Source organism: Takifugu rubripes, chromosome 14 (assembly GCF_901000725.2).
Source record: "Takifugu rubripes chromosome 14, fTakRub1.2, whole genome shotgun sequence".
Lineage (NCBI taxonomy): Eukaryota > Metazoa > Chordata > Actinopteri > Tetraodontiformes > Tetraodontidae > Takifugu > Takifugu rubripes.
In genome coordinates this window covers 15,461,923-15,482,295 of record NC_042298.1, presented here as the reverse complement: position 1 = coordinate 15,482,295, position 20,373 = coordinate 15,461,923, and the positions used below count along the sequence as shown (strand labels likewise).

The window sequence follows — 20,373 nt, the reverse complement described above, 5'->3', positions numbered from 1 at the left end:
CACGCACGGTTTCCTGTGGTTGTGTGCATTTAATAGCTGGTGGTGTTTGGTCTCATTATTGGAGAGATGCACATGACCAGGGAGGGGGTTGTGATGCATTCAGGTACCCGTCATTCATCAGTTGTCTCTGGAAACGTCCCCTGTATTGCTTTAGACTCAGGGACCGGTGACAGATACAACAAAAGCAGAGGAGGAGACGGAAGGCGAGCTACACACATGCACACGCTAGAGTACACGTTGGACCTGAGAAACATGTCTGATCGGCTCTGGTATTGGTCGGGAAACCCGTTACTTCCTGTTGTCCGGGCTCTCTCCCAGCAGTTGGAGCTCCATCACAGTTCAGGCTGGAAACCCTCCGAGTCTTTTATGTTGTTTCTTTGAGGGTGGTAACGCTGGAGGCTTCGGTGGTGATGCCTTCAGAGCTGAGTCATCGTTTGACACCTGAGCTCAGGTGATGACTCCAGGCCGTCAGCTCATGCTGCATCTAAGTATTCAGAGGCTGAATGTGCTGCCCACAATATGCTCCGTTCTGGACCCGGCTGCATCGGCACTGTGGTGAAACACACACACCTACCAACGTTGCCTGCAGCATCTACATCTGCTCAGGTGGCTTCTTTGGGGAGATCCATCCATCCCTCATCTTCTGTTCTTCACTGTTCCCAACCAGGGGGACAGACCACACAAAGAGGCAGAAATACACTTTAATCAGGTCACCAGTTTATCATACTGATGTCTCCAAACCCAGGTGAAACCCAAAGAAGCTCAAGGAGAACATGCAGATTCAACAAAGAGACATGTGATGTAACAGCAAATGAAAGCACATTTGTTTGTCACCCACAAAGACAGAATATGTTGAAGCTTTCAGAGAAGAATCTGTTGGACAGGCCTCTCCACTGACTGTCAGTGTGGAACGTGGTCACGCACGTTCTGGTCTTTGAAAAGTTGTTCTTCCTCCGTCAGACGTGAACAGATGAGTCGCGGTGCGACGCTGAACGTCTCTGAACTCCCTCAGCTTCTCTCCTCACTCTGAAACTTTCTGAAGGTAGAGGCAGGAGCGGAGGTGTGGGTGTTTGAGAAAAGGCTGGCAGGCTGCTGTGTGTGGGAGTGTGAACTTCTGCTGACTGCTAAAAAGCTTTTTGAAGCTTCTGGAGCTGCCTGCTCACAGAACGCAAAGGCAGCCACTCCGGAAACCAGATCCTTTCATTGTTGTTGGATCGGAAGATGTCATAGAGCCGATTCTTTAGGTCTGGATTCTTTGAGCTTGTTGTGAATTTGGTGAGGAACTAACTTTGATAAAGCACCTAAGAGACGTGGAAATGATGAAGCTCATATCATGAAGCTGGTGTGCAGATATGAGCTGAAGGTTTTATGGAGAGCATCTATGCAAAAAGAACATTTCTTGCATGTGAGGTGAGAAGCAACCGTGTCCAGCAGCAGCTGACTGGATTTGCACTAGTTTAGTCCTGCGAACGTGTTTTCCGATGCTAAACAGTAGGTTGTGTGTCGGTGCAGATGGTTCGGGGCGGAGCTGCCTTCTGCTAGCTCAAGCGTGCATTTGGCTAATTTATTCAGTCATGGTGAAAGGGTCACGACTGAGGGCGAGGAGCACGGCCTCCTGTCAGACACTCAAGGCAACCTCATTTCCCTGACACAAGGAGTATTCTCATGAATATGTAAAGCAGGGCGCCATTTTCCTGCAAAGGTCACTCCTTCCAAAATCATCCCGACTGCAGGGCTTCACATACAGTAACGTTTGTATTTGCTGCACCAAAGTCACGACACCGAGGCGACGCTGTGGAATCAATAGCAGCCTGAGGGTCATAAAAACAGGACAATTGCCCTTTCTAGTAGCAGAGTCATTATGAGAGTGAATTGGCAGTTGTGTTATCAGGGCGGTGCACGGTGCACGCATCAATGCAGGTTTTTGTCTCGCCAGTGAATAGAGTGTCGCTATCTGCTCCATTCATATCTGCAGTCTCACAAAGACACGTGTCCCACAGGCCAAACGGGCAGAATAAAAGCCCGTAATTGACTGACTTGGAGAGATGTTATTGATGGAGCTGACAGCTGTAGTGATGGAAGTCACAGTCTGACAGCTGGCGTGCAGGATGCACACAAAAATACACATTTGGAGGCCGAGTTTTCAAACCTGTGTCCCCAAGAGTGTTCAGGAAAGCACCAAACCAAGAGGAAGCCGTCAGAGCCCATCCGGAGGAGGCTCCGAATCACCTGATATGAGAGACTCGTTGCAGCTTTAGCAAATTAGAGCTCAAAATGGACACGTGTAAGTGGCACGATGACCAGAAGAAGCTGTGACGACAACCGCAGTGTCGGCAATTTTAGGTTTGTCACCGCGGCGACAGGAAAAATGTGGTTTCAAAAAGCGGTACGATGTTCATTCATGTAGAATGTTTAAGATTTAAACCATGCTCATGTTTCCTCATCATTTCACTTTCACCATCCATATCAAATATTAATGGCAACGTGCATTCTAGAATAATCCAGATAAATATTCTAGTGTAGCAGAAGGAGGCTGAGATGTGGTTTCCTGTTTCCCCCTGATGAGACTGAAGAGACACGATGATACAATTTAAATGACAGGCTCATTACCGATGCAGCGCTGATGAGATGCTAATGCTAAAGCCACTCTTGGCTGATGACGTGAGAAGATCTGACTGAGGTGCCTCTCAAAAACAGTTTAGCAGAAGCAGCTGTGGCTTCACCTCCCCGAGAGCAACCGAGCTTCTTTTAGAGCAACTGGAGTTGCCTTGAATGTTGGAAACCTCCGTTTGTTGAAGCGAGGCTCTTGTGAACGTTGCATTTGGAAGCTGTTTTATCATCACCAGTTATCTGACAGATTATTTGCATAACTTAAAGAGATTAAAGACAAAATATCTAAATAGCTGCGTTGATAGTTTCCCACTAAACTTTATTCCACTGATGGGTGAATCAATCATACTATTTATGGAATCCCATTAAAATGAACTCATTAAAATGTTCCTAATCAGATCTGGAGGTACGGAGCCTTAAAGCTTTGAACCCAAAACTTTAGACAAGGCGGTCTTGTTTTAAATGACACCAAATTAGATACCAGCTGTTCAGAGAACCAGAGGAAGTCTTTAAAAAAGCCTGAAAGGCCACAGAGAGACTTTCTCCGGCTGTTCATCATCCCGTTAATCTGAACATGTCGGCCAGGACCAGCATCAAGCCCCCGAGGTGGAAAGGTTAATTTTCCGAGTGAGCTGCTCCCGTCAGATGCATTAATGTGCAGCGTGTTGGTGCGATACACAAACAGCAGCTGTTCCTGCAGCATCCAGCCAGTCTGAGGGGCAGAGCGGCACCGTCCGAGCTCACGCAGCAGCACAGCTAACTTGGGTTTGCAGCCTTTTCACAGTGTCAGCAGACGTGCGCTTCTGTCCAGAATCTTGGACGACTCTGTTTGACTTTGGAATAAGAGGTGCGGCCACGTGATCAAGCGGAGCAGAGATGCAAAGACGTTGGTTGTCATGGTGACCCTGGCAAACAGATGAGTCCTAATTGTTTTCAGAAGTGTTCAAAGGTCCCTTTATACTTTATATTTAAGTATTATTTGCAACTCTGATGCAGGCTAATCCCTGAAATCTCGGTGTGAGCCGTGTGCTCTGCTTCCACCCTGAACCTCTGAGCTTTCCCATAATCGGTTCATCCAGGTTGATGATGAGATGATGATAAAGCTGCATTAATGACTCTTCCCTTGAGGAGGAGAGGTTCAGAGCACCTCTGTCTGTCTCGCTCTCTAATAACAACTCACAGGAAACTTCATCACAATCTTTTGTGCAACTAATCAGGAGAGCAGAAGTAATCAGCAAAGATCTGTTGGCTCTTCTCTTATTGTGAGGTCAGGCAGGATGAAGCTGATGCAGGAGAACAGAGGTGTAACCTCCTGAACAGCCCACCGCCGTCAAAAGAGCTGAACCATGAGGTGATCTGTGAAGATTAGCACCAGATTTGTGTGATCTGTTGCCCCGAATGGAATCTTTACTGGAGGAATTCTGCAAAAACAGGACTGAGCTTCTACAAATGACACCTCTGCTGCGTCAAAGAACAGATTTTCTGCTGAAGAAAAGCAGCAATCTGACCAGAAACTAGGACTAGAGAAGGATGATGATGCCAGTGTAGCACATCAAGTGATACATTTGATTTATGTGGCCTTTGAACACAACGTGTGCCTGTTAGCTCATTAACCAGGGCTTGTTAGACGGAGCTAAAATGTTATCTTAATTAAAGTGTCACCACAGCGTGTTGATGCTGCTGTGTTGACAGAGTCTGTGACTATCTGACATCTTCATCATCATCATCATCTTCTTCTTCTAGCGTAATAATAACTGCTGATTCTTCCTGTCAGGAGTCTCAGTGCTGATTCCATCGCGACACTTCGGGAAACAGGCGAGCATTCATTGGTTTATTCGCTAAATGATTCAGTAGCATCACAATCCTCATCATCTACCTGCATTCTTACAGGTGAACCTGTGCAGGAAATATTAAAGATTGGAGAAGAACGCTGCAAATAACTGAAGTACAGATGTTATGTTATTGACCTTTTTGGGAGAGTTTGTTATTTGAGAGTTTAGTTGGGGGAAGTTGGAAAGATCTTCCAACAAAAGGCCAAAATGGCCTGAACGTGTCCTCGTTCAGCTTTTCCATGAAACACTTTAGACACCTCAAATAAATCCGCCTGTTCAAAGGTCAACTCACACTTCTGACATCAAACTGTCTGAATCTGCTGCTTTCCAATTTCATTCTCCGTCGTCTGGCTTCCTTATTCACACCTCTGCTTCTCTTTCTCACTCTGCTTTCACATGGGGATTAAATTTCCTGAAACTCAGAGAAGAGACAGCCAGAAGTGTCTCGTGCCTAAAGATTTGCACCGCATCCGGCGGTGACCTCAATTCCTCGCTCACTTCCTAGACTTCAACAACTTCAAAGATCAGATGGAGAGGCTGGAAAACTAAAACCTCCACCAACATCCTAAAGAGTTCTTTTGTAAACCTGCAGAGGTCACAGACAGAGGTCACAGACAGAGGTCACAGACAGAGGTCACAGACAGAGGTCACGGGTTGGCTTCACAGCTGTACGTTTGATCATGCCAGTATCAAGAGAGCAGCTGTTTCTCAGCTCATCATTTCACCTCTTTTATAGAGCGAAACAACCAAATCAGAGGCTGTAATTGTTCATCAGCTTCTGATTCACACCGTGAAATAACTGTGTTCCATGTTCGTACCGGCTGAACGTTCTCCTCCCAGTTTTGTAGCGCTCTTTGGGACATGATTTAAAAACCATGGTCCTGGTCCAGAGTTGCTGGGACGTTTCAATTCAGCCACAAAGGTCCGTGATTCCCCGTCCTGAAAATGAAATTCCAGGGCCTGTTTCTGACATCCAGCTTTCTGAGCCAAGCAAATATTTAGGCCCACATGTCTCTGCTTTGCTCCTGCTAGCAAAGAGGTTGGAACCGTTTCCTCTTTCGCTAATGTTGTAACTGGAGTCGGATTTCCTTCTCAGACTGCAGCCGTTCCAATTCCATTAGGAGGCACAGAGGATGGGATCAGAGTTCCTGACGTTGGCTGGAAAGTAGGAAGACAAAATGAGCTAATAACACACTTGAGGGTGGAGGAGCGGCTCAGGTCCGAGGGATCGGAGCTGCATATGCAGAGAATCCACAGCAGGGGAATCTGAGCAGCTTTGCCCCACAAGGAGTTGATGGAAGCCTCGGAGGCTTTGAGCATGTATGAAAACACGGAGACCTTTGAGAGGAGAGCATCATTCTTCCAGACATAGAATTGCAGTTACATTCAGGCCGGAGATCAGGAAGATGAAAATTCTGTCAGAATCTTTTCGGAACAATGTTGGAATCCGGAGCCAAGCAGGAAAAACGAAGTGGAAACGTAAAATCGGCCAACGAACCTTTTAATCTGGAACTGAATCAAACACAAATGGCTCCTAAAGAGCCACCAAAAGGACCTGCTCACCCTTCTGCTCATGCACGTGGAGGGATGGGTTAATTGAAGCTTGCTCACTGGGGTCGGATATTTTAAAGGTGTTAAGAGTGACGGAGCAGGTGTCGCGTCAAGACAGGAATAAGGTGGAAGAGTTCAGCACCTTCAGTGTGAAGTCGACTCACTTCTGTCAAAGCTAAATCTGACATTAGTGCTTTCATCACCCTGCAGGACGCAGCAGCAGCAGAACTGACAAAGCCTGAGGTCAAGAAGCTCCAAATATGGCAGCAGAGACGCCCTGAAAACAGTTTAACAATCAAAACAGCACTGAACCTGCTTTTGCCATCTGTCAAGTAGAAGCTTTTCCATGAAGCTAATTGGTTTTTCCACGTGACTAAAACCTTTTGTGAGCTTTAGCGCTCGGAGCAATAATAAGCTCCCACAGATCAAACACGGATGCAGAAATAAGCCAACTTGTTCTCCAGTTTTTGAACCTTGTTAACTACAACGCGTCTGAGTCCTTCCAGAAGATTCCTGTTGTCAAATACACAAAATAACTTTTCAGACTTAAATTCAGTGTTGGGATGAACAAAGATGACCCACCTCGTAAAGATTATTGATTCAAATTGGAAGATTCAAACATATTTTCCCCTCATCAACCCGGGAGCAGGAAGAGCCGCTCATGCTGGTCTCCTCATGGGGTCATGACCCACAGGGAGCACATGATCAATAGTGTGGACTCAGCACTGTCGTGCAGCATCGTGTGCCGTGTGATCGTGTCGTCCTGGTAGTTCTCTGCTCAGGCACAACTTTACCAAACTGGACGAAATCAGGTCAAATTCCACCAATTTAATGGAAATAAAGAGGCAGTCTCACCCATGGCGACATTCAAAATGATTGGTGTGGTCATCACAGGGTGAAGAGGGTTAGTCTTCATGTATCTGTGTGTGTGTGTGTGTTGGTTTCCCTCCTCCTTGGCACCAGCCTCAGAGCTGATAAATGCGGCCTTGCTCGTGCACGGGGTCGGACTCTGTGGGCTGTCTTCCAGTGATAATGGGTGTGAGGGGGTGATAAAGCACAGGACTGATGCACCTCAAGCCTCCATTTCCCTGGTGCTTTTCAGATTTACTGAGACCTGCTGTGTGTGTGTGTGTGTGGGGGGGGCTGGCTCAGACCGTTTTGCGACACATGAGGATCCGTCTGCACCTCTGTCAGCGTTGACAGGCGGCCCAGCAGATGACGGGCGTGTAGCGGCTGCCAGTCATGAATCCTCCCCCCTGCTACTGTCGGCCAGGCCGCCACCCGCCCCCAGAGCGTCACGCAGGCGCCCATCTCTCCCAACACGATGACCTCAGCAAATATTTAAGCTCAACAGGAACACTTGAGCTGTTCCAGCAGGTCCTCGAGTCAGTATCAATCCCCAGAATCAGCTGTTCATCAAGACGCTTCCCCAGTTGTTCTCCAATCAAAGATAAAGCAGGATGTGATGGCATCATGTTCAGGACTCTTCCTAAAATATCTGACAACTTTACAAGAGACTTTTCATCCTCTAGTCACAAAATACTTTTGTGGAAGCTCACCTGATTAGACCTGACCAGGACCGGTGAATTTAGCTCATCATTTTTATTCTGACTTTTTAATAGACATCGAAAACCGTGAAACATCCCATAAACCCCATCCAGTACCAGGTACTTTATCCACCCTTATGACCCAAAAATGAATCAAAAGAACCGAGTGAACCGTTTCCACACTGACAAATATTCCCCAGGCAGCCTGGTAACCATGGCAACATACAAGCTCCTGTCAGGATTTATTCTCCTCCATCTCCGACCGGTCAGGTAGATTGTTCACCTTCCGACATCGGCCTACACGAACGACTCTTCATTTGTTCCTTCGAACCTTCGAACAGAACCGTTTGTTATGATGGAAGTCGGTCAGATCAAAGGACGGGGGGGGTCATATGATCCGGCAGCCATGTTTAGTGGAGAGGTCCGGTCGGGGGTTTGGGGCTACAGCACAGAGCAGCTCAGGAGCACCAGGATGATGTTGATGGTGGTGGTCATGGGGGTCAGAGCAGCCGCCGTGGGACTGCTGAGCTCGGCGTGATTACCGGTGACCTCAGGAAAAACCCAGAGATCGATTTTGACAAGCAAAGCTACCAGGGCAGCGAACGAAACGGGAGGTTGCTCATCCAAATGAGAACTTTTAGGCAATGTAATGAACTTTGAAACCATCATTTAGAAGCCTTCTGTCTGTGGGCGTCTGTAATTCTAACTTTGCCGCCAGGGATGAGTTAATGGTTGTGTTTTCTAATGAGGTGCTTAGAAGAATTTTCCATATTCTCCTGTTCTCCGAGATGTTTTTCCCTTTTTTCCATTGTCAACACTGTCAGACGCCACAGCTGGCGACACTTCCTGACACTGAAACGGTTGGGAGCAGCAACTGTCTCACACCGCAACCCGGCAACTTTGTCACAATCAGACAAGCTAATTAGCCGCGAGCATGGAGATTTGACGTGTGGATGTTGGGGAGAAGAGAAGCTGGCATCAGTTACAAAATGGAGACAGAATCAGCAGAAGAGCTAAAATAAAGAGTTTAAAGCCGCAAACATGGAACATTATTATTGTTCCGTTTTCCCCATGGAAAGGGTAACTTGGTGTCCAAACTATAAGGATATTACTCTTTTCAATTTTTCCACTTTTGTTATTTTTATTTCCAAAGTGCGGTGAGCAGGTAATAAACCTGAAATCAGGAAATCAAGGTTTCGCTCATGTGCATTATGAGCACAACTTTCCAGTATTTACATACACATTGCATCATATTCAAATATCAAACATCAAATATCAGCAGCAAATGAAATCTTGAAACACATTAATAATAGCCAATAGCCTCTGTCTCTCCAGAGGAAATACAGCTGGACTACAGCTCCCAGAAACCACTGGCCAAACCAGGAAGTGGACATCCTTGCTACAAGCTGGCCAAACAATCAAACATTACAAAACAAGGGAAAAATGCAACCTGAACAAACATTTAAAGCTTCAGAAAGACGGTCAAGCACCAAATCCATCTCCATTAACAACATCACAATATCAATATTTAAGTTTAGGAGCATGGAGACAATGACAGTGACACAAGTAAACCAAACAAACCCAAGACTTATCCAGAACTTATCACTATCTTTACCAAGTAGACCCAACAGCACCGCAGGAGCCACCATGACAGCAGATGACAAAGCCAGCAGAAAGTAAGAAACCCAATAAACTCACCCAGCAGCCGACACCAGGTGAGAACGTGGACAGGTAGCAACTGAAATCTCCCGCTCCCTTTAACCAGTCAGAAGGGTCACATGGGCACAAAGTGCAGATGCTAATAAAGTGACAGTGCTCATTAAACTAGCCTAGCTACCAAGTAGGTCTTGGCTTTTTAGTCATTTTATCCCTTAGAGAGAAATAATTAAAGAGAATTAAAGAAATAATTAGGGAAAATTAACTGCTGCCAAATGTGTCCCCTAAAAACAACAAGATGCAGATTTGGCTACTTTAAAACTGTTCCATTCCTCCTCGTTGACCTGCTTTAGTGCTAATTATCGCTTCCGTTTCTGTTCTGTTGAGGCGTCTGAAACGGAGCAGAATGTAACAGGTGCTATTTTTAACATGAACCTAACCTGAATAAAGTTCATCAGAAACTTGGTTTTTCATTTAAAACCCTTCATCAGAGGAAAGAAAGATCGTTGTTGCTGAAGCAATGTGAAACGATTTTACATCACAGCTGAATTATCAATTAAAAATCAAACGCGTTTTTGATTCCTTCTTAAAACAGGTCCTCACTTTTGAGCTACATGTTTCATGTGTGTGTGTTGGGGGGGGGGGGGTGCGTTGCATGGATGGGGCCCCACTTAAATCTTGCTTCGAGCCAGCGTTGGATTGAGCACCCTGCTGTAAACGCTGCTTTATTTGGGGTAAATCACAGGCTCTCCTGATTCTGGGTGCCTGAAATTAGCGCTGAAGGATAAAGTCAAACATCCTTGTGAGGATAATTAGCAGCTCCCAATTCACTCTGAACCCAGTTTGACACCTTTAAATGCTGTTTTCTTCTCTTTTGTTGACCCAGAGTCATGATTTAAGTTGTGGTGAATATTCCAGACCTGCAGGCAAAACCAGGGTTTATGCTGAGACCCACCTCATTACTCATTCCCAGCAGGTACACTGACATTAATAAAGGATTTAGAACTCATAGAAGTAGCACAGAAATAGCTTTGATGCTTTGAGTTTAATCGCCAACAGGAGGAGGATACAAAGTATCAGTGAGGCCAGAGATGGTGTCACTATTAGGGGCCGATCACTATTACCCGTTAAAATAAAAACATCCAATCTTTAAATCAAATTTCAGCTCTTTGCTGAAAATTCCTCTTAACAGTGTTGCACAATCAAAGTCGTTGATTGTTTTCTACAAAAAGTGAACTGGTTTGTTCATGAAATCAATATTGATTTAATTCTAAATAAATAATTTCCCGACTTTTGCACATTAAAGTGAAAAATCCCTGCAGAATCGGAGGTTGCGAACTGGCTTTGATCTTCTGAGCATGTTGCCACCAGAGAAGAAGAACGCCGCCGTGTCATCACGTCTGCTTGGTAATTAGCAGTCACGCTGCTCTGCGTGACGAGGGGCCGAGGCGGGTCCCGGGTCGCCAACACGCCGGGTTCTTGCGGCAGCCAAGAACCTCAAGGTCGTGCTTTCTCATCAAAGCAGCGTCTGTAGCAGATGGCCGTGTCTTCGAGCTGATGGCGTGCGGGGGGGGGGGGGGGGGGGCAGCTTAGCAGGCGAGGACCAGCAGGCAGCGGCAGCATGACGCAGATCAGAGGAGGCCCTTCAGATCGGCCCTCTCCCGACTCTCCCGTGAGGAGAGCAGAGCGACCTTCAGGACTCGTCAGGTTCCTGAGCAGCGACCTAACGTCGCCACCTCACAAGATGGTTGTTGCCCTTGTAAAGGAGGAGGGTTCGACGCCCTCTCAGAGCCGAAGGTCGACGTTTTCCAATCGTTCCTGCCAACGCACGTCAAAGGCGGTGCTGGCGGATCCACCCTGAGTGTGGAGCATCAAGGGTCCAAACAGCCAAAAGGCAACGTGACTTTGGGTGGTGGCGGAACCGTTCGGCCGCAGCAGCTGTTCGCTGAGGCAGATGTTCCGCCCGCTCAGTTCTGCCTCGCGGGGAGCTCATTTGGATCCAAACTCTCATCTCCAACAGGGAGAATTAATTTCCTGATTCTTTAAGACACCGTTGAAATGAGAGCAGTCGAGGGAAGGTGCAGGTTTCTGAGACTGTTCTGCTCATTCGTTGATTCCTTTGCTCTCCCGTTGGTTCCGCTCAGGCCACCGAGGTGGTCGATGTGGTTTGAGGTTTCTTTCAAATGTGTTTTATCTTTTTTTGTTCACCGCTAACAGGGGCCACCAAGGACATGGGCAAGATGCTGGGAGGGGAGGAGGAGAAGGACCCAGATGCTCAGAAGAAAGAAGAAGAACGACAAGAAGCACTGAGGCAACAGGAGGAGGAGAGGAAGGCCAAATATGCAAAAATGGAGGCAGAGAGAGAAAACATCCGACAGGGGATCAGAGACAAGGTGATGAAAAAACTCAATATAGCAACCAAGCTAACGAGATCATAAATGTTTGCAAGAGCGCTGAGTCCTGAGGTTTCTCCCTGGAGATGAAGCCCGCTGTGTTGTACAGCCATCACTAAGGCAAAGCTAACACATCACGCACCTAAACCCTCTGGGGGGGGGGGGGGGGGGGCAGGACAGTGGTGCTCACAGAGCTAAATCAGACAGTAGTGAGGGAGAAGGGTTAAAGCGGGCATCAATCACCACCGCGATGATACTGATTAAATCAGACACGTCATTAAGAGGAAGAGTTGGGGTGAAAATGGAACACGCACAGTAGCACAGCAGCACAGCAACACAGCAGCCCAGTAGCACAGTAGCACAGCAGCACAGCAACACAGCAGCCCAGTAGCACAGTAGCACAGCAGCACAGTAGCACAGCAACACAGTAGCACAGCAACACAGCAGCACAGTAGCACAGCAGCACAGTAGCACAGTAGCATAGCAGCACAGTAGCACAGCAGCACAGCAGCACAGTAGCATAGCAGCACAGCAACACAGCAGCACAGCAGCACAGCAGCACAGCAGCACAGTAGCATAGCAGCACAGCAACACAGCAGCACAGCAGCACAGCAGCACAGTAGCACAGCAGCACAGTAGCATAGCAGCACAGCAACACAGCAGCACAGCAGCACAGCAGCACAGTAGCACAGCAGCACAGCAGCACAGTAGCACAGTAGCACAGTAGCACAGTAGCACAGCCATCCAGAGTCTGACTCGCTCCTCTTAACGAGCCTTTTTGGGCTCATTCTGGGCTTTGATTAACCGGAGCTAATGAATTCTTCATTGACAGCTTGATCCTGCAGCTTTGGGTGGAATATTCCAGAATGCTGTCGTGAGTCTGCTGAATCCCACTTCCACACGCGAGGTGACGGGGTATTTTTGGGAGGTGTCTGACTGTAGCGGGGGGGGGGGAGGGCCGTTGCTACTGTGGCGAGAGCGAAGCAGCGGGCGACTGTTGGGGGCACCGACGCTGGCGGAGGGCAGAAGGAGACACGCAGAGGCCTTTGAGCCAAAGTGGCCTCACGAGCAGCGAGCGATCGCGGTCCCGGCCTCGGCTGGCTTTTATGGGATGGCAGAACTGATGTCAGGGGAACTGGACCCACTGGTTTGCAGTTATTGAAACCATAAACTTCCTGGGGATGAAAAGCAGCCCAAGAGTGAGCGAATCTCTCTTCCCGTGTGCAGCAAACAACCAAATTTGCATCATCTTAATGTGATTTAGGAGAACGCTACACGACCGTTGCTGCATTATTCCCAGGCTAGCAGGCTCGCTAGCACCGTCTTAGCTTGCCTGTTATTTTAAAAGCCTTCTGTGAGAGGAAACACACACTGGCAATCTTCCTTTTAAGATATTTATTGGTCCAGAATCACATTAACAGACGCCCGGGAGAGCGGCAGAGAGGTCACGCAGGAGTCCAGCTCATTTTCCACATCTCTGCCTCCCCATCAAGCATCACTCAGTCTATTGACCCCTCTGAGCTCGGCCGCTGCCTCCACCCATCCAGATGTATTGATTTTGTTAAAATGGAGCCACAAATAACAGGACAGTCGACCAGCACGGTGGACGTTTCACTTCAGCTTCCCCTCCCAGCGCCATTAAAGCTGTATTTCTTTGTCGTCCACGTCTCTGCTAAACTTCAGCAGCGTCCTGAGTCGTGTCTTCATTGGCTTATTTCTCGCTGCAGTACGGCATCAAGAAGAAAGAGGAGAAGGAAGCGGAGGCAGCGGCTGCGATGGAGCAGGCCTCCGAGGGCAGCCTCACCCGCCCCAAGAAGGCGGTGCCCACCGGCTGCGGCGATGAGGAGGAGGAAGAGAGCATCGTGGACACGGTGATGAAATTCATCCCGACCCCAATCATGGACATATTCAACAAAAAGTAACAATGTGAAATGTGATGAACACGTCGGTGCGGTGAGAATAACGCTGTAGTTTCCTCCAGTCCGCCCACCTCCACCCTCCACCTCCACCCTCCACCTCCACCTCCACCTCCACCTCCACCTCCACCTCCACCCTCCACCTCCACCTCCACGGGGCCCAACTGTGGAGCACATAGAATAAAGCATCATCCATCTTCCACCCCTCTGGTTGTGTAAATAACCGCAGATATTACTATAAAGACGTGAAACGTGACATATATCAAGATACAGAGTATAAGCCATATTTTTAAGGTTTAAGAAATGATCCAAACCATTTTTTCTGTTGTGTTGTTGCTGATGTTTGGTGGTTTATGTGCGCAGACACCGTTTCCTCTGTTCTCCGTCTGTTATCTGCATCTGTGGGAGCGGAACGTCAAGAACGTCTCTGGAGTTATTTTAAAGAGAACAGAAGTCCATTGATATTCGAGGCAATAACACTTCTCCATTGATTGATTGATTTATTAGGACTTCATTTAGACCCCCGTTGTGTTTTCATCCAGTTTCTGTCTTTCCAAAATTTAGAAAACGTTCAACTCACAGGCCAACAGTGAGCAGACAGTGACAATAGTGCAATATATTGTTAGAAATGAAGTTGTCCAGTTGGTTAAACTGATGGGAGCCCAAACCCCCGAATCAGCAATAACAGACAATCTTCAGTGTTGTTTGTTTAGACTCCTAAATGTGCTCGTCCATATTTAAAAGACACGCGCGTCTGCATTGTGACCGTGGACGTATTTGATTTAAACTGCTAACGAGAAAAGGGGGAAGGTGGGATGTTTTGTTCCGTGTCGTCTAAAGTGTTTGTGAAAAGCATGTTTGGTGTTTAAAAAACCGCAAACCGGAAGTCCAAATGACACGACAACACAATGGCAACACAGCCGGCCCGTTCAGGCATCCTTAGAGGGACAACGTGGCTCCTTCCGTCTTAGTTCGTCTGTGATCTTCCGTCACGTCAAAACATTCCAGAGATCTCAAACATTCCACTGAAGTTTTAGCCCGGACGAGTCCTGGAAAATGACCCAAGTCCAAAACTAGATAATTGTGAACGAGTTTAGCTGCGGTTTCTAAACGGGAGCATCAATTAGCCGTTAGCAGGAATGGGTCAACTGGTGGCGGCAGAAATGCTTCTGTGGTTTCCACGTGAGCAGTAGCTGTAGGAGCCACTGGAACGGAACTGTGTCCGGCTCAACATTCCAAACTGACTCTGATCTGTGTGCATCTGTGTGGCGTAGAGGAGGAAAATCTACATTACTGGCTCTTTGTGATCAGTGTGGTACTTTCAGTCTAGAGAATATTTACTGAGCTTCCTGTGATTCTGTTGTACTCGTGAACTGCCTTTGCTAACCTTCCACCATTAGCATTTAGCCTTCTGGGCCACAGCACCACTCACCCCACCCTTGATTAACGCAGACGTACAATCAAACCAAAGACCTAGAGCTGATAACAGCTAGACAGCGGCGCTCATTCAGGTGATTTGCTCGATTCTACCTTTCATTTGATAATTTCTAGTGATTTTCTTTGCAACCTTACAGAATTTCTGTGGCTGTTAGCATGTGTAGCGCTCTAGCATTAGAAGGACGGTGCTGCCCCGTCAAAGCCGTCTGCATCCTCCCACAAACGAAGCCTCGGCGTCCGAGCCGGGCGTGGTCACAGCTGCCACCCCCCCCCGTCCCCAACCATCACAAACCCATCCATCTTCCTGTAAATGCCGACCGGTTGCGCTCTAAATGGCTTCTAGACCACCGCCGCCGCCCCAACTGCCCAAGTCACGCGTGATCGATATTTAGCTGTCCGCTGACACGGAACTCCTTCGGTTCACCACTCGCGCTGCCATTATGATGAATAAAACTGCCAATATAACAATATTCCATGAAAAAAGCTCCTTTGATGTGACTTGAATGTAAGCGTCTGGCGTTTCCCTCTCTGCTTCGTCTCTGCTCCGTCCACGCTGGGAAGGTGTTTGCTCTCCTGCGGTAGTTCCCCTTCGCTCTCCTGCGTGCTGTCCTTCCTGTTCCGTCCTTTGGTGGTTGCCTCTTTTCCTTGTTTGCCTCTCCTTGGTTTTGGTGCATCATGGAGATCTTCTCCCCCCTTCTCTCTACTTCCCTGTTTGTTGCCAAACCGTGTGCATGCTTGTGGTGTGTGACGTAGGCCAGGTTGCTGATTAAAGTGTCTTCTGTGTGTTTCACCGTGAGCCTCTCTGCATGCTCTTTTAGACAGATTTCACTCTGTACATTTACTGCAAAAATGGAATCACAGCACACTGAGAATAAAGTGATTTCATAGACTTTGTCTCCGTCTGCTGTTTCTGCACGCTGGTGTGGGGCCTCCCTGGATGCAGGAGGCATCCTCGCCCCCCCCCCCAGACGGGGGTGGTGTCATCGGTGACGATATATTTGAGCCTCGATGTATAGAAGGCGTTACTGTCACTGTCAACCAAGCCTGCTTCTCATCCCAACGCGGCCGTTGTGATTATCTTTTTAAAAAAATCATTTCTTTTCTTCTCCAGAGGATTTTCAGCATCGCTTCAGTAAAAGTGAAAAGGGCTGCAAACAGAAAGTGCGCTGTGTTGTTCAAATTGAGATTGGAGGGCTTTCCCCTGCAGGGACATCAAAGCCATGCGAATAGCATCTTCCTTTCATAGCAATTTGTTTTTGTGGCGAGCGGCGCCGCCGCAGCGAAATTGGCGAACCTTTTCACATCAAACAAGCCCACTGGAACCATAAAGGAGGAACAGTGAGCAAGGATTAAGGACAGCGGCGTTCAAATGAGCCGCCTTGTTTGAAGTGGTGCTTCAGGCTGCCAATGAAGCTCTTTAAGAAGGTTTCTGGCCTTCACCCCTCAGCCTGTCACGCTCAGAAGAACCAGGCTACAAAGACCGGCTGCCAGCTTCCTGTCAGACCCCAAGGGTTCTGTTCGACGTGTTTATGTAGCGGATGGATCGGTGCGTTAAAAATAAAATCATGTGATTTACCTGAGTTGGTGGAGCGCCGTCACGCTCGCACGGCTCCTGTCTGCTGCGCCAGATGTTAGCGGATAGCGAGGAAGGTCCCGTTCTCCTCTCCCACAGACTGACTAACTTTAGTCAGCAGCAGAACTTTTGGATCACCGCTGTGCTCGCGCTACCCCCACAAACGAGAAATTATCCACCAAATAACCCAAAAGGGATAAAAGATTCATCATCCTCTGATTCAACCTCTGAAGTCTGATTCATGCAGGGTTTATAAAAGACAAAGACCCTTTTCAGTGCTCAGAAAAGCAGAACACCACCATTTCTAATGGATTCCACCGTACTTTTGAAACCAAGGACGTGGCTGATTCTGAGCAGATAAAGATGCTGCTGGGCCAGATGCATCATGAAAATGGATGAAATCTCACTTTAAAGGTGTAGAACCTTGACTGAAAGGGTCTAAAGCATTTAAATGAATGTTTTCACTGAAATAATTCCACATCATCACAGCACCAGGCCGCAGGGTGGTTGTTGCACCTGAATCTCCACCTCCTGATTAGATCTGGGCCCACTCGTGATATCCAGGCAGCCGCGGCGCCGGCGGACCCACGGCGCTCTGCGTCGAGCGGCGTTTTGATTTCTTCGGACTGCTGAACACAGACGATTCCCACCTCCTTCTCAGCAATAAAAGTCCACCAGTCTCGCTGCAGGAAATGGGGCCTAAATCAATTCTATTAGCATTCATGCTCTGAGGCGGCCTTTTCAGGCAGCGCTGCTCCGGCGCTCTGCGGCGCCACCGGTGTCCTGTCCAAATGCTCCAGTCAATGTCAATTAACTGCTCTCCACTGGGCACCATAAAGCAGCCAGAGTGCACGGACCGGGGCGGGAATCTGGAAAGGACTTTTGTTTGTCTTTTCCTTGTATGAGAACAGGAACCGGAACGGTGAAAGGCGGATACGGGCTGATTTATGCACGAGCAGCACAGCGGAACTCCTGGAGGTCAGAGAAGGTTTCCCACCAAACCGAATGGTGACCAGGCCCCCGTTTGTGTGTTTTGATGATATGGAAATGAATTCTTGAGAGGAAGATCCGACCTACATGACTTACAGCTCCCTCCCTCTTTTAATGAATAACCCACCCCTGCTCCCCACCCCCACCCCCACCAGCCAGTCAGGACTAGCGGAATGTGTGGAAGCTGCTCCCGCATCCACCTCAGTGACAAGAGGTCCCAGGTTTTATAAATCTAATATTTAATTTCAGCAGAGCTCCGGGGGGACGGTCCTCCATTTCAGCAGGTTAAACTGGGCCGACAAACGGGCTGAAAAGGATTTAAGACCTTTCAGTTAAAGCAGGCCCTGACCTCAATTAGCGAGCCCCCCCCACCCCCGCGTCTGAAGGACGGGCTGAGGAGGCGGCCGCTCCTGCGTTCAGCTCTACATTATACATAAAAGCTCCTTGGTGACAGGAGAATACGGGATGAATAGTTCATGTTGCACCGTAGGGTTTGAATAGAATAAACACGCTGCTCTGCTCCGTCTATAATTACCGCTGCTTCACCTCAGTGCTGCTCTGATGTTTCTGCTTCTCCTGCCTGTTCAATAAACACATAAATACTCTGTTTCATCAACTCAAAGTCTGCCTGAAAGCATGTAGAGCACATTCCTGATGCACCACAAAGGCCGCTGTTGTTGTTCAAAAGTATGTTTTTCTTCTTCTTCCACTGAATATTTGTGACTGTATAACTACCCTTCTGAGAGAAGGTCACCATCGGCTGCAGGATGGAGCTTCCTGGAATACCGCCGTTAGCCTCCGGAGGCGATGGCGGCGCCCGCAGGCGTCACAGCAACTGAAAACAAATGTTCTTGGTGGAAACTTGCTCAGAGGAAGAGACGAGACTCGTCCTTCCGCCGGTCCCAACAGAGCTTGGAGGGTCAAAACACGTCGCTTCATGCTAAGCTAAGCTAAGATTTCTAAGGGGTGGAGTCCTCCTGGACATGTTCGAACCTTTAATACTGAGAAAATCCACACGCATGTGGATTTCTTCCTCAGAAGAAATGTGAAGATAAAGTTTTAGGCACATATGACAAGGTGCACGTGTATTTTCTTAGCATCAACCATTCAGAAACAAGCAGGTTTCGGTGGAGAAACTCTTTCTTTTCCCAAACTCACCCGATGATTTTCACTGAATTACTGCAGCTTAATCTGCAGCCGCTCTTCTTTGGATCTGCTGGGCTGCAGAAGTGAAGCGTCCTTCAGCCGGAACCATTGGTAACGGATATTTGACTGTTTAACTTCGGCCACGTCCTCGGCCTCCCTGTGCAGAGAGAAGAAAGAGGAGAGGAGGAGGAAATTCCCGTTTGAGTGACTGTTTCCTTGTTTGATGGGACATCTGAGACTTCTTGATCCGCCCACGTTTCCCCCCACAGAGACCCGAGTTTGATCCATCACAAAGCTAGTTGGATCTCGCGGGCAGACTAATTGTCTCCAAATTAATTGGAGACGTTAATTTGTTCTTCAGTCAAGAGGCGGCTCAAGAGTGAGGAAGAGGAGCCGTGTTTAGCTAGCGGAGCAGCTTTGAAGTTGAGAAGCTGCGGCCGCCTGGAGATGGTGGGGTGACAGCAGAGGTCCCTTCATTCAATTTAAGGCTTTTCATTCTAAAAGACCCATTGACCTGATGATGGAGGCTTCTGCACCGAACGGTTGGAGAAGAACCTTCTTCAGTCACAAGATTAAGGAAAAAAATCACAACCTGAATCATTCAAATCTTTTTGCTGACCTCAATTCAAAGGTGAGTTTGCGAACGTGCTGGATTTTGAAGCGTAAAGAGGCAGAAATGTCGTTAACGAGGACACACAGCTCACAATTGGCTGAACTTCTGTGGACGGATGAAAATGGGACAGCAGCCTCTTTCATATGTTTTATTTGGCAAAGTCACTTTCAGTGACACCGTACGGAGCCAAAAAACTCCATTTATAGAGGGAAAAGATGGAGCGTTTGATATTCGCCAGAACCTTTTGATCATTAGCTTAATTCAGAGCTGATGGCTGCAGAACAAATACCAGTTCATGAAATATCTGGATTTTACACATCATAGCTGTCCTATTTTAAATGATTCAACTTTAATGTAATTGTTCATTGACAAACTGGTTAATCTGAGGACACACAGCTGCGTCAGCAGACGCAATATTCTGCTGCTTAAGTTAGCGGCCGCTGGCTAACGCTAGAATAAGCTCAGTTTGTAAGATCAAACCGTCTGAATACACGGAGCAGCACCATGAAAACACAAAACCACAGAAAATCTCTGGGATCCGTTTTCATTTGAGCAAATCGGTGAGTTTTAAAATTGGCTTCGACAAACAAACACATGTAGTGCTGCACCGAACATCCTCCCAATCCAAAGGTTTCTAAAAATAGAACGCGAGAGGGGGGGGGATTTGAGCTGTGTGACAGATTATTAAGCGAACTGTCATGAAACATATGAGCTGACCATGCGAGGGGGGGCTATGCTCCATTTGCTAAACTGTCAACAAAGTGGTGAGAAGAGCTGAGAGGAGGGTTATAATTGGGGGGTTCCAGAGAGGCTGAGACGGGGGCCCGATCGTCCCAGACATGCACAGGGAGGTGCCCCAGCAACGAGCCACGTGGCCGGGGGCCCAGGCACACGTTTACCCATCACACAGGTGATGCTAAAGGCTCTGTGTAGATGTAGTTTAGATAGTTCTAAAGCAGCCAGCTCTTCTGTCCCCGACTGTGGTGTGGAACACCTCTTTCCTCTGGGTCAGGTGCCCCCCCACGTGGTTGTTCTGCCACTGCTTTGATGGCAGATGGTGCTGGCTACATGATCTTCTCCCAATAATGAGAGCTCAGATAGGAAACGCA

The 20,373-nt window shown here is 47.9% G+C and overlaps 1 protein-coding gene across 1 annotated transcript in view; it reads left to right on the top strand.

Annotated features, from left to right (window-relative positions):
* LOC101078956 (complexin-1-like) overlaps positions 1-15,831 on the top strand; it is a 28,081-nt gene extending 12,250 nt beyond the window's left edge. Inside the window, exons 3-4 of the mRNA XM_011619421.2 lie at positions 11,414-11,589; positions 13,317-15,831. Of these exons, the coding sequence (XP_011617723.1) occupies positions 11,414-11,589; positions 13,317-13,511 (371 nt within the window). The 3' untranslated portion in view covers positions 13,512-15,831. The remainder of the gene's footprint in view (positions 1-11,413; positions 11,590-13,316) is intronic.
* The last annotated feature ends 4,542 nt before the right edge of the window (positions 15,832-20,373 follow it).